At 34.7% G+C, this 14,461-nt stretch overlaps 1 protein-coding gene across 1 annotated transcript; it reads right to left on the minus strand.

Annotated features, from left to right (window-relative positions):
• LOC100374593 (uncharacterized) lies at window positions 1-14,438 on the minus strand. The gene is made up of 4 exons (XM_085494828.1): window positions 14,362-14,438; window positions 6,637-6,777; window positions 4,200-4,385; window positions 1-297 (listed from the first exon to the last, which is right to left on the minus strand). The coding sequence occupies exons 2-4, from the start codon at window positions 6,701-6,703 to the stop codon at window positions 185-187; spliced, it is 366 nt and encodes a 121-aa protein (XP_085350954.1). The 5' UTR covers window positions 6,704-6,777; window positions 14,362-14,438; the 3' UTR covers window positions 1-184.
• Between the last annotated feature and the right edge of the window lie 23 nt (window positions 14,439-14,461).

A 14,461-nucleotide genomic window follows, 5' to 3' on the forward strand; every position in this document is an offset into this window, starting at 1 on the left:
TTTTACATTCAGCCTGTCAAAAATCAGTGAAAATAAATTCCATATCGAACACCCAAAAAGTCTTTTCAGTAAAAATTAATTCCAGCTAAAACAAAGTATTTTACAGTATATTTATCCAGAATAGAATTGTATCAAATGTAGCAGTGTCACAGTCAATGTACATAGTAAAATGAATTCCTAATCATCAAGCAGGTGGGAGGATTGAGTCTGGAATAGGTCTCAAAAATATCCGTACAAATTCTTCATATTTAACAAATCCATTTTGTGGAATTCCAGCCTCTCTGAGAATTTCGTCCACTGCAAATAATAAAACAATAGATAATTAATTTAAATATTATAACTGTCAAGCTAAAAATTTATTATGACAAACTTAACAAACAATTCATATACATACATATCATAAAAAAAAACGCAAGCATAAAAATACAAAACAGTGCCAACATAAAGATTGAAATTAAAAAAAGAAAAAATAAGGGGCAACACATTTAAAAACAAGCAGCCTATCGGCTGAGATAGCTCCGCTGTTAGCAATGCACATTTCAATTAAAGAACTGAAGACATCTTTAGAAAATGAACAATATGAATAGTATCAAAGCAATCGGACTTACAGTTTTTAACAAGAAGTCGAAAATATCACTTTTTACCAAAAATTACAAAAATATTCACCAAAATAAATTAGAGAATTGAAGATATCACAAAATGAACAAATCTGAGAGAGGTCCACATGTAGTACCTATATATGTAATATCAAAGCAATTGAACTATTGGTTTTTAACAAGAAGTCGAAAATACAACTTTTTACCAAAAATGACAAAAATATTCACCAAAATTAGAGAATTGAAGATATCATCACAAAATGAACAAATCTGAGAGAGGTCCACATGTAGTATCTATATATGTAATATCAAAGCAATCGGACTTGCGGTTTTTAACAAGAAGTCGAAAATATCACTTTTTACCAAAAATGACAAAAATATTCACCAAAATTAGAGAATTGAAGATATCATCACGAAATGAACAAATCAGAGAGAGGTCCACATGTAGTACCTATATATGTAATATCAAAGCAATTGCACTTGCTGTTTTTAACAAGAAGTCGAAAATATCACTTTTTACCAAAAATGACAAAAATATTCACCAAAATTAGAGAATTGAAGATATCAACATGAAATGAACAAAACTAAGAGAGGTCTACCCAAGGTACATATACACCAAGTATCAAAGCATTCAGACTTGTAGTTTTCAAGAAGAAGTCGAAAAAGTAAAACATTGACACGGACGACGGACAATCACTCATATGATAAGCTCCGCTCGACAAAGTCGACAGCGGAGCTAAAAACAGTTGTTCATATGAAAATAAGTTTACTCAATAAAGTTTTTAATTTAATAACAAAATACATCTGAGTAATTTTGTTGTGGCTACAATATCAGTTGCTTTTCAAAACAACGGCTTAAATCAAAGAAAGCTTAGAAAGAAATCCCGTGTGCTGAGAGTTTTGGAGACACATTAAAAATTAATTCAAAATTACTTATACTTGGGATATTGATGGAATAGCTGAAAACTAATTATGCAAATAAGGTAACTAATATGAACAGATTTAGGTGTAAAACTAATAAGGTCTGCACAATGTACCAAGTTTCATTGGAATGTGATTAGAACCAAAAAAATATTAATTATTATGCTAATTAGAGAATTAATATGAACAGATTTTAACCCAAAATTAATCAGGCTGTCTATTGTCCTAGAGCATTTATGTACCAAGTTTTATTCAAACGTGATGATCCATACTTGAGATATTAGTATTAATTAATTATGTTAATTAGGTGATTAAGAAGCATAAATATTTACCAAAAACTAATATGGTGCATAGTCTTAGGTTCATTGAAATGCGATGGGTACTATTTAAAAGTTTCATTGAAATCCAATGAGTGGTTTTTAGACATCAGTGCAACAGCCATACAACAGCAAAAAATTAACTAATTATGCAAATTAGGTAATTAATAGGCACAATATTTTATCTCAAAATTAATCAGGTCTCTGCATAGTCCTAGAATATCTATGTCGCAAGTCTCATTGAAATGTGATGATTAGTACTTGAGATATCAGGTGAAAAGCTGAAAATTAACTAATTATGCTAATAAGGTGATTAATATGCACAAACATTTACCAAAAAACTAATTAGGTCCCTGCACAGTCCTCAAGTAACTATGTACCAAGTTTCATTGAAACGTGATCATTACTACTCGAAATATCAAAAGCTGAAAGTTAATTAATTATGCAAATTAGGTAATTAATATGTACTGATATTACCCTAAAAACCATCAGGTCTGTGCAGTGTCATAGGACACCTATGTACCAAGTTTTATTGAAATGTTATGATTAGTAATTGAGATATCAGTGGAAAAGCCGAAAATTGATTAATCATTATGTAAATTAGGTAATTAATAATATTAACAGATTTTTACCCAAAACTAATCAAATCTGTGCATTAGTTCAGAGCATCCATGTGCCAAGTTTCATCAAAATCCAATGAGTGGTTCTTCAAATATCAGTGGAACAGTCGTGGAACAGTCATGGAACAGCTTGAAATCAGTTAATTATCATTCAAATTAGGTAATTAATATTCATAGATTTTTACCCAAAACTAATCAAATCTGTGCACTAGTTCAGAGCATCCATGTGCCAAATTTCATCAAAATCCAATGAGTGGTTCTTCAGATATCAGTGGAACAGTCTTGGAACAGCTAAAAATCAGCTAATTATCATGCAAATTAGGTAATTAATATTCATAGATTTTTACCAAAACCTAATCAACTCTGCGCATTATCCCAGAGCATCTATGTACCAAGTTTCATCAAAATTTGATTAGCGGTTCTTGAGATAACGGTGGAACAAAAAAAGTGACATACATACATACAGACATACAGACCCCTGGTAACTGCAAAGACTCCATTTTGTGCTTCGCACACGGGAATCAAAAATGTCTGAACTGTATTATTTTTGATTGAAAATGTAGCTGTACTGTGAAAAATAAAATATACTGTATATTATAGGTAAACAATACATGCAATCTTTGGTTTGAACATCTACAGGAGATGTGCTTCTAATAGAATGTATACTCGATAGTTAAAATTAAGAATTCAGTATTACCGGTACATATCATTTTCATGGTTGTTCCAAATAAACTGCCAGTTTTTCATGTTTGGTTGACCTAAAAGTGTTGAATAAGGTCAGATACCAAAGAATAAGTTGATCTTAGGGTTTTTGCAGAGAGCGATTTTTCAAAGCAGAGGTTAGTAATTTTTAATATAAAAAAGTAACACCAAAAATTTAGCAACAAATGTAGCAATGAGGGGACTTTAGGACATACAAATTTCACATCTAAACACCAGTGATAAAATCAGGAAAAGCAGAAACTCACAATACATGTACAGTGATCTCTCGCTAAGACATGGGTGTTAGGATTCATACAAAAGCTGCAACTTATAAAAGGTTGCGACTTGCTGAGGGGCCTGCATTGAAAATAAAAAAAGCACATAGACCCACAAGGGTTTATTTATAGTATGTCTGCTTTATCAAAAAAGATCACAGCTTTATTGATGTCATCATTGTCAGATAATTTTGCACGTTTTCTATTTAGTCCCGTCTCTTTGTCAACTTAAAAAACAAATTTTCTCAGCTTTTCTTCATTTTTTAGTGGACTTGCAAACTGTCAGATCAGGTGCAACCCTTGACACTTTTCTTGACACATCGATCGCTGCAAGTTTTGTACGTACAAACAGATGGGATAGCGTTGGCTTCGACATGCTGCGTAGCTGAGAGCTGAAGATCAGATAGATAGATTGAACTCTTTGTAGCGAGTTTTATAAAGTGCATGTATATCAAAAGGGAGCCTGCTGAGAAGTACGTAAAGTCACGACTTGACACCCCTTGAGTCAGGCTGCTGTCATACTTTGTATCTCAGTAATTGACAGACAGTAGATGTTATGTTGTCTCCTCTAGTCCTTTAATAGTAAATTGAATACACAATGCAACAAAACATTAGTTCTTTTACTTAAAAACTGTGGGCAAAACACTTTTTTTTTGGAGCCATCCAACTACCCGCGACTTAGCCAAAATAACGACTTACTGAAGCACGACTTAGCGATGGGGTCACTGTATTAGATAACAAAAAAAACCTAAAAAGAAAGATACACACCTTCTCTAGTTGTTAATTTCTCTCCAAAACTTTTCATAATATGTTTGAACTCTTTAGCCATTATAAACCCTCTGTTCTGTCTGTCTGTTTTTCTGAAAGCATCCAGTATCTCTCTGGCAGGATCTTCTGACTTCAGCTGCTTATGCATCATTACCAGGAAATCATCAAAGTGGATCTTACCGTCACCTGTAATACCAAAACAATCAAAGAAATCTTGGAGTAAATAGAGTAAAATAGGGAATTTTTAAAATTAGGTAATATAACTTTGCTTCTTGAGTTGCACAATGTTAAATCAATCTTGTATTAAAATTTACCACTAGAAATAAATATTATGAAAATTAGGTTATTAAAATGTACGATTTTTCAACCACAAACAAATCAGGTCTGCGCATAGTCCAAGGGCATTCATGTACCTAGTTTCATTGAAATCTGACAAATGGTTCTTGAGATATCTGTGGAACAGACACATGTACATACACACTGGCTAAATTTACCCACAGGAGTCAATAATAAAGGTAATATTTGTAGTTTAGTAACTGAGATTTGTCGGAATCTTAAACATGAAACAATCATACATGTATAGTATCATGGAATTACATTTGCCACATTAGACATTAGAGTTGAATGCACTATTATTAGATCAAACAACTATTCCTGGATAATTTGGTCTTGGCAAAAAGGTCAGGGGGTGAGAGTGTAAAGACGAGTGATCACTAGGCCAATTCGTTTCCCGAAAAATCTAATTATCACTCTCTCAATCCGTGAAATTTCCCAAAGAAAATTTAATAGCATAACTCCCCTAATCACTCACAGTACTGTGTCATCCGATAAATTAAGTTACTGTAAGTTACAAATTGAAAGAAAATTTGAGAATGCAAATTAAAAGCCACATATGCATGTTAACTTTGAAAAACAAACAGAAATTTGTTGCTTCTTTTTCATGGCGAATTCACAGAATATTAAATGTAGTTTCAATCGAATGTTTGTTTTGGTTGATTTGTTTTGTCACTAATCATGGTGACTTTCGAACTATTGAGTGAAAACATCATTAATCATACCAGAAATCTATTGTTGGTGAAATATCAGACAAAGTACGCAGACTAACAATATTAATCACTGACTTGTAATGCTGACAACACCAAATCGGATTACAGTCAAATAATCTATTTTGAAGTTTTTTTTTGGATTCATGATGCCTGCAATGCGAATGATGTAATGTTTAGGTGATCATTATATGTTAGTAGGCACAATATTATAATGTAATATACTCATACTAAATACTGGTGAACTGCAACATTCAAAATCTACATACATGTACAATGTAGCATATTTATTCTATTAGAATCGCATATGCTAATACCTGAATGACAGTGTTCATAGTCAAAATATTTTAATGATCCAGCATACTCTAAATGCATGTATCTGTATGCTTATATTCCTGATTTTAATACAGCAAATACATACTGTATTATTCTCAGCCAATCAAAATACTCTGTTGATGGGCTGTTCTCCTGCAAACAGACATTAAACTGTAAATGGCTTTACTTTAATGCGTCAGAAAGTATCCTGAAGATTTTTGAATATTTTTATAAAATCACTTTTGCAAAATTGCATGCAAAGTTAATAGTTTGTAAAGAATCTTTTGTAGAGGATCATGTGACAGTTTTGATATTGTGAAAATACCCTTGCCAATTTTAGCAATTAATACACAGGAACGGCAGTAGTTAGGCTCAAACTCATTCAGGCCTTGACCTTTGCACTTTGACCTATATGATTTGGATGTCAATCATTTGTTTTTATGTTTAAAATGGATCATGAATATTCATAAGGCCAAGGGAAAAAAAAAAAGTTATAAGCAGAAATGATGAAAAAGTATTTATAATATACAGATGGCCAATTCTAAAAAGACATCCAGAAAAATAATGGATGTGCCCCAGTATGCCACCAATACACTAAGTAATTAGTCGAAACAGAATTGGCCAGCACAACTTGCATGTAGAAATAACGCTCAAGATGTATAAAATGTAGGTTTTTAGGCAATTTTTGGGTCAAATATGGCCACCAGACACATATGTATATCATCCTTTGTATCAAGTTTGGGAAAAATAAATCTATGAAATTCTGAGAAAATGTGACCAATGAATGAAACCCAATCCAAAAGTCCTTGGACAAAGACTAATAGATGTATGTCCACAACATACAAACAACATCTAGGCATATCAATAACAAACACTTTTGGTTCAATCATGGAAACCAAATTATTTCCAGCAGCGAAAATTTAAATTGACATGGTTGTACGTTCAAAAGGGTAAAGCCAGATATTATATACTTATGGGAGAGCTGATCAGAAATTTGATAAATTCTCAGTGTTTTTATAGTATGTTATGCTACTATGCTGACATCAGATGAGTTAAATAGTACGACTGAATTTACTTACCTTTGTCATACTGTTTAAGATATGCATTCAATTCAACGGTAGTCGGATGTGTTCCTAGTGATCGCATTACAGTAAGTAAATCATTTTTGTTGATAATCCCTTTACCTGTCCTGTCATATAAGGAAAAACATTCCTTGTATTCTGCAAAAATACAAAATTTCCTACTTTAATTGGTTTAGCTGTGTGAGATGAATATGTACATGTTGTTTGTGGGTCTATGGATTGTCTACAACTGTCTAGAATGTTTGTCTAGATTTTAACCGGGTATTTTATAATTCTAATATCACAAAGACTGGGGTATTCATCCTCTTTTTGCGGTATTTACAGTACAGTTCTCGCGGAAGCTTTGGCTTCACTTCAGCTTCACCTTCGCTTCAGCATCGCATCATTATGGCATTGTTATGGCTTCAGCATCGCTTCAATGTCGCGACATTAAAAAGTTAGGCGATTATCGCTTCGCTTCATTGTGGCCTCATTATGGCGACAATGTGGCATCAGCATCGCTTCATCAAACAAAGAAGTACTGTACTCATTTCCCCCAAACCTCTTGACCGCTTCCGCTTTTGACCGGTCAATTTCCGTTTTATTTAACGACCGTGCAACAATTCGGACTACTAAAAATTTTCTGGTTTTCATAGATCACGGTTACTAGTTTAGTAACCGTGCATAGATGTTGAACAACCGTCAAAAGTTCAAATACTTTTTGTTTTAACTATCTATAATTATATGCACGCAATCTGACCCTTTGACCTAGATTTGGCTGGGATTGAATATTTTATTTTAGACAATATTCCGACGTGACTCACTGCTACAAAATGTATTCAACAGAAGTACAACATGGTTGTCTGGGTTTCTTTTCCTGATTGTGTTGAGTTTACGATTTGTATAATTATTGTTGTTTCCCCCCAAGCAGAAGACAAGCCGAAGGACCATGAAGCTAAATAGAATTCCCACGCATGGACGTGGACTGAGTGAAAGAAAATATTTCTAAGGCTAAAATAAAAATGACCTACTATTACACATCTTTGTGTATTTATCAATTTTGTATATATTTGGTATGACCGAACGATCGTAAATACCTAGAAAAATCTCGTCTTTCGTTAATAATTTCATTTGTTTGAAATGTCTACCGACCGTAATTTGTTTCTCCAAACGGTCCCGACGTCCGTCATTCAACACAATCAGCATTTATTTATCGCAATTCATGGGGATCATGTCCCGTAATTTGCGGGCTGTAAAACCAAATAATTAAACAAGTACTATTTATTGTATTTTTGTTTTACCTCGCGAAACTACAACAGAGCGTAGAGTTGTCGCGGTTAAATAGTCGCCTTGAAAACGATGGAACTTCAACTACTAGTATCCATTTCTCACCTTGAAATAAAAAAATCGAAGAGCATCGGGGGATATATTATTAACCAGTCTTACGAATCGCTAGCTTTATTTTATTCGAATTTATAAAATTCATGAGTTTTCGACATTTGTTGGCAACTTCCGCGCTAAAATGGTTGAAAATGTGGGTGTGGTTTTCTCGCAAAGTCCTGTTGATAATACGGACTAATATGGTTCTGTGACCCAGGTCATGCTCCGATCAGGTGACTCTCAGCCAATCAATGATGTTGTAACAAAACATATTTAACGCAAATTGAAGGGTCGTCGTACCATCCAATCTCCATCGTCGATTCACAAAGTTTTTTTTTGTGCTGTGACAGGCTTCGCAATTATTCACTGGAAAACATCGGTATATTTTGACAAACGGATGGGATTTTACCTCAGTTCAAAAAAAAAAAAAAACAGGGCTGAGATACAAATCAGTTTTGCAAGTTGGAAAATAAGGTAAACCAGACTGGGGTCGATGATTTTCAGTATCGAAGGACTTCCGTGTGAATCATGATTTTCAAATTGTTCATCGGCTGGTGACCAAATATTTACGGCCACACTAAATGGACACGTTTTTTTTCTGAAGCCCAATAAATTATTTCTGCATGTCAAGTGCTATTCGATTTTTTACAGGGCATGGCTCGTTTTCATTCGAAAATATGTTTGTGAGAATACTTTTAAAGTACGTATAGATCGAGCTCAGATCACTGATCGTGACTTAATTTTGAGAATTGGTTGTCAAATTTTACCAGACCGACGCCACCACAACCATCCAATCATATGTTGGAAATGTACGCACTTGTTTTGGAACTTTGTATCAAGATGACTGGCGACGACGCCGACGCACCCGGCGGCGTACGTGTGTGTTGCATGTTTTAGTAGTCCGGGCATGGGGTCGGACTCGGCTAAAACTAAACGAAACACAGAAAAATACCACCGAAATGAGGAATCTGAATCTGCTCTTCTAGCAGCAAATAAAATGAGCGAAAAAAGGTAAATTTTATAACAAGAAAAGTTTCACTTCGTATACAGCAAATTGTGTTGTATCAGAACGACGATTGCATCGTGTGATTTGAATTTATCACGATTTTCCTTCCAGTCAATATGAAACTCGTCACCTTGCCGATTGTAATGTACTTCGCAAAGTTTTTGGTGCCCAATACTCGCAACACTAAAATAATTAAACAAGATATCTTTTTAAAATGTCATTTTACTCTTGATCATATTATTTTATTCGCCTTGAATTTCAAATCGATTACATATCGAACTTCTGTACATGTTTTTGTCTACTGCCCTTCTGCGTGCAAATAATGAGGTCATACTCATGTCACAATACTTTGAAGCTGATGCCATGTTGATGCCATGAGACTGCGAAGCTGAGGCCACGATGATGCCACAAAATAGCGAGGCGAACACAGCTTCAATTTTCAATGACGCGAAGCTGATGCCACAATGATGCGATGCTGAGGCGACAATGAAGCCTGGACAGTGTTCTCCCCAGACCCTAAGCCAAGCATCGCAGCTAATTTACATAACAATACATCTTATTTGCATAATTTTGTTTGCATAATAATTAGTTTCCCCAACAAACATTATAACTGAAATAAAGAAGAGATACATATCTCATATATTTTTTATCATTTACATTCATTGTGTTTTATGTGTGCATCAAGTCAAATACAGTTTGAAATAGAACAGGAAAGAAATGGAAATACTTATAGCCAGTCAGTAAATATATTGTTTATCCGTGGAGGTAACTGGTTCATCATTATTTTGTGTACAAGTACAGTCAGTTTTAGTGCCAATGTTACTGTCAGTTCATACGACGGGGGAGGGGGGGGATTTGTTTGTTAAATTTGTAAAATCTGTATGAAGAAATTAATAAATCAATAATGACATTTTTTTTTCTACAACGGCATTTCAAAACTAAAGTCAGCGATTTTTCATTGGTCTATCTATTATTTGTGTAACGCTACGATCACCGTAACATTGTCAGCTGACGGCATTGCGTTGAACAGGTATTCACCGCTGCTGTTGCGATCATCGGTCCCTGACTTTTTTGTTTAAAAATACACAAACTTAGAATGTTTGCTTAATTAAAACGATTCATTGATGATTAACTTAGAAATTACATCAAAATCGCCAACGAAATGTTGTTTTTAAACATCGCGGAAAAACATGCACTCTGCGCCGCCATCTTTGTTACCTCAATCAAAATCTCCGTTGTAACCCAGCATGCATCGGTTGTGATGTCACTACATGCGTTACGTCGCCTTAGGGTGGCGTTCCTCGGTAATGACGCACTATGAATGAGGTATTTCTAGAGGTCAGGGTTCGTTTTTTCCTCGTCCGTCTCGTCTGCAGTTGAATAATTTTTATTTCGATTTATTTACAGTTGTTTTTTTCGATGCGAATTAATTTCACTTGTTTTTTTTAATTCTTGGTAATTAGTGTCACTGGCGATGAAGTAGTAAAAACGCAATTAATCGCAGTGCAGCAACTCGGGATAGACCATCCCGACGCAATGGGAAAATTATTACTACCCTAGTATTTTGGGTTTGCCAGCTCTGCACCCTTGATAGACTTGGTAACTTCTTGTAGACTTCCGTTTTTATCACTGTTTTTGTAAGGCTACAAATGTAACTATGTACAAAGGCGGGATTACCTTTCGATCAATACATGTTATTGTTTTAAAGATGTGCTAGACGAGGCTGACACTTGTAAACAATACAACGTGAATAAGCATTGCGGGCAGGATTTCAAGGATCGCGGGCGAAACAAAAGCGACGCGGCTGTTTGTCTAAGCGACGCGGGCCCGCAGTGCTTGAAAGGCCTGGGGAGAACACTGAGCCATGCGTAGGCGACAATGATGCCACAAAAGCCAAAGCTTCCGCGAGAACTGTACTGTATCACTCAATAATGTAAACAGTTTGATTTTCACTTCTAGAAATGTTCCTGATTTTAGGATTGTACCGGTACATCATTCATGAAGACCAAGTAACTGAGATAGAAGTTGTAGGACCAAGAAGAAATTTTGACTGCTACAAATTTTCATTTACTTAAAAGCGAACTGATACTATAAATAGGGGCAAAATGGCCACCAAAATTAGTATGCTAATCCGAAAACAAAACCGCTCACATCGTGGCGGGAGCTCCGGAAAATGTGCCATTTACGATGTTTAGAGGTCAAGCTGTGATTCCAAATACATTTCTATGGGGCTTGAATATGTGTGCTAGCGATTACACTCATCTGGTTGGGCTTTTGATGTATTAATGTTGTTGTTTTCAGTCGAAACGTGTCGCGACAAGAAAAATAAAACAAGCAGCCTCTCGGCTGAGATAGCTCCGCTGTTAGCAATGCACATTTCAATTAAAAAACAGAAGATATCATTAGAAAATGAACAATATTCAAAATTCAAAATTATCATTTTTCACCATAAATGATTGTGGTTTTTAACAAGAAGAAAATATCACTTTTTACCAAAAATGACAAAAATATTCATCAAAATTAGAGAATTGAAGATATCATTACAAAATGAACAAATCTGAGAGAGGTCCACATGTAGTACCTATATATGTAATATCAAAGCAATTGGACTTGTCGTTTTTAACAAGAAGTCGAAAATATCACTTTTTACCAAAAATGACAAAAATATTCACCAAAATTAGAGAATTGAAGATATCATTACAAAATAAACAAATCTGAGAGAGATCCACATGTTGTACCTGTATATGTAATATCAAAGCAATTGGACTCGCGGTTTTTAACAAGAAGTCGAAAATATCACTTTTTATTAAAAATGACAAAAATATTCACCAAAATTAGAGAATTGAAGATATCATCATGAAATGAACAAATCTGGTACATATACACCAAGTATCAAAACATTCAGGCTTGTAGTTTTCAAGAAGAAGTCAAAAAAGTAAAACATTGACACGGACGACGGACAATCACTCATATGATAAGCTCTGCTTGACAAAGTCGACAGCGGAGCTAAAAAAAGAAAAGTTCAAAATGGCGGCTAATGTATGCAAAATGCCTGTCAATCACAGTTTGGGTAAGCGAGCATAATAAGCATTCATTTGCTTAGTGGACAGAGACTGAGTTAATTATCCATGAGCACGTGGTGCAATCCATCGGATTGAGCGGTTCCCCCTTAATTAAAGTGATTTACAGTACACACTGTATCACATGAGGCAAAATTAACAACTGTCAGGCAATCAACGTTACAGTAATCTACTGAACATTGAACACAGAAGTAACAAAAACAGAAGTTTGTTACTGAACACAAACAGTTCAAAACAGTTCGGGCTGATATCTCATTAAATTATTACATGTACATTTGTACTACAAGCAGGGAAAAAATGACTAATTTTCAGTGGGTTTAAATTTCGCTGATTTACCATTTCAGGCATATTCAGTAGGTTTTAAATTCACGGTTTTATCTTTTAGATAATGTGTTCTATGCTAAATTTTACATATCACTGGGTTTTAATTTAGTGCATCTTCCAGTCAGCGAAATGAGCAAAATTAAAACCCAGTTAATAATTAACCCTTTAACAGTAGTAAGAAGCAGACAGTACAGGGTTTACATTGACCTCTGCTACATAATGGCAGGGAACTCGCCAGCTCAACGTGAGTGCCGGTCGGTCTTGAATATTAATGAGCTATATGAATATTAATTAGTAATGAATATTAATGAGTTCGGTCGCAGTGCAAATATTATTGAAATTAAGACATGTTTCACAATTTTAGAAGAGTTTGAATTTAAAAATGAAATATATTCGAAATGCGAATGCTGCAGACTAAAACAGAAACAAATAAATTATTGTTGCAATATTAATGTTTATTGTAAAAAGTAAAATGAAACGCATTTGAAACGTTTCAGCCAGGAATATGTTCTCCTTCAAAAAAACGACCACGTAATTATTTGGAGTATTGTTGTAATTTATTATTCGTACCATCAACTTCTAAAACATATATATTCACAGTAATGAACGAACAAATAAAACTTTCAAAGTTACGACGTGACATAACTTACTTCGCGATGTTATACACCGATTATACCAATAATTTCTCTTACTCAGTCATGATGCCATGCAAAAAATGTTACTTTTTTTTTTATTTATATATGAAATAAAAGTAAAATTTTGACGTTTTATCGGGAGTGTTTATTTTTGATCACTCTATCCCTTCGGTGAAAAACGCACACCCGCCATGATGTTTGTGATGTATTAGTTGACCGGCATGTGTCCTTTGACCCGATGGGTCAAGAATGCTATTAACCAATCAGAATGCCGCATGGTAATGCCGGTAGAATCCAAAGTTTTCCGAATGGTAGTGATCATAAAAATTACATTGCGGAAGTAAAGCGATGTCGTAGCACATCGATCGATTTCAGTTGAAAACTTCATGATGGTTTTCGAAAGAGGTGATTAGCAATTTTTAAAAGGTAAAATAGTTGTGAAAGGAGAGTTTTTACATGATTCGCAATGATAACAGTTCAAATGTATTTTACCAAATCACGCAATAAACAGGGTTTTTTTTTTCTTGAGCGCGTAACGTAAACTGATCGTGAACTCTGCTTTGACAATGTTATTTCGAGGTGGGATTGATTTTGAAAGATTTTTAGCTTTCAATCTAAAGATGGTGCCTATCGCAGAAAGTATTTACTTACAAACAAAGAGGTGCTAATTTCACAAAATTGATTAGCCACTACGAATCGTGCGACTATGTAGGTCTATTGTTTACAAATTATAATCCACGACTGGCAGGATGCGCGTCGGTCGGTACATAATTAAAATAACAATCGGACAATCGTCTCGGTCGGAAGCATTTTCGTGGTGGTCGCTAATTTTGAGTGCCGGTCGGGCCGACCACCGCCGACCAGCGTGGCGAGATCCCTTTAATGGTCATTAACAATCACAGTACTGTTTTTGTGCAGTATTTCTGTGATAACCTAATATTACTGAATGAGTTATACAGTGCATGTACATGTATTTGTGGTAAAGTATAGGTAGTTTAGGAGTTTACGAATTCGTCGTTGATGGCGCGTATCGTATCGTACTGTACACACATAAACACTCGCCGGTTATTATTTTTATCGAAGAGATGGAGTCGATACATTGACGAATGGTAGAGAATTAATGATTTATATTTGTCAGAGATACCTGCAATCACACCGTAGACGCATTTTGTAATTGTCAAATATTGTTACAACAACACTAAGACCCGGAAGTTTAGTAACCATGATTCACGGCAAAATGGGCAAAACAAGGTGGGGTGGCCGAAATTAAAACTAAATTATCAAGATATGGTTCAGTTAAAAAGTATATGTAACTCACCATCGATTTGTCTCTGTGTTAGTGCGTGTGCCTGAAAAGTAAGAGAAGAAAACTGTTATATATAACGAAGTTTCGTGTGATAATAGTAAAGAAGTATTTT

Source organism: Saccoglossus kowalevskii, chromosome 21 (assembly GCF_978046115.1).
Source record: "Saccoglossus kowalevskii chromosome 21, keSacKowa6.1, whole genome shotgun sequence".
Taxonomy (NCBI): Eukaryota; Metazoa; Hemichordata; class Enteropneusta; family Harrimaniidae; genus Saccoglossus; species Saccoglossus kowalevskii.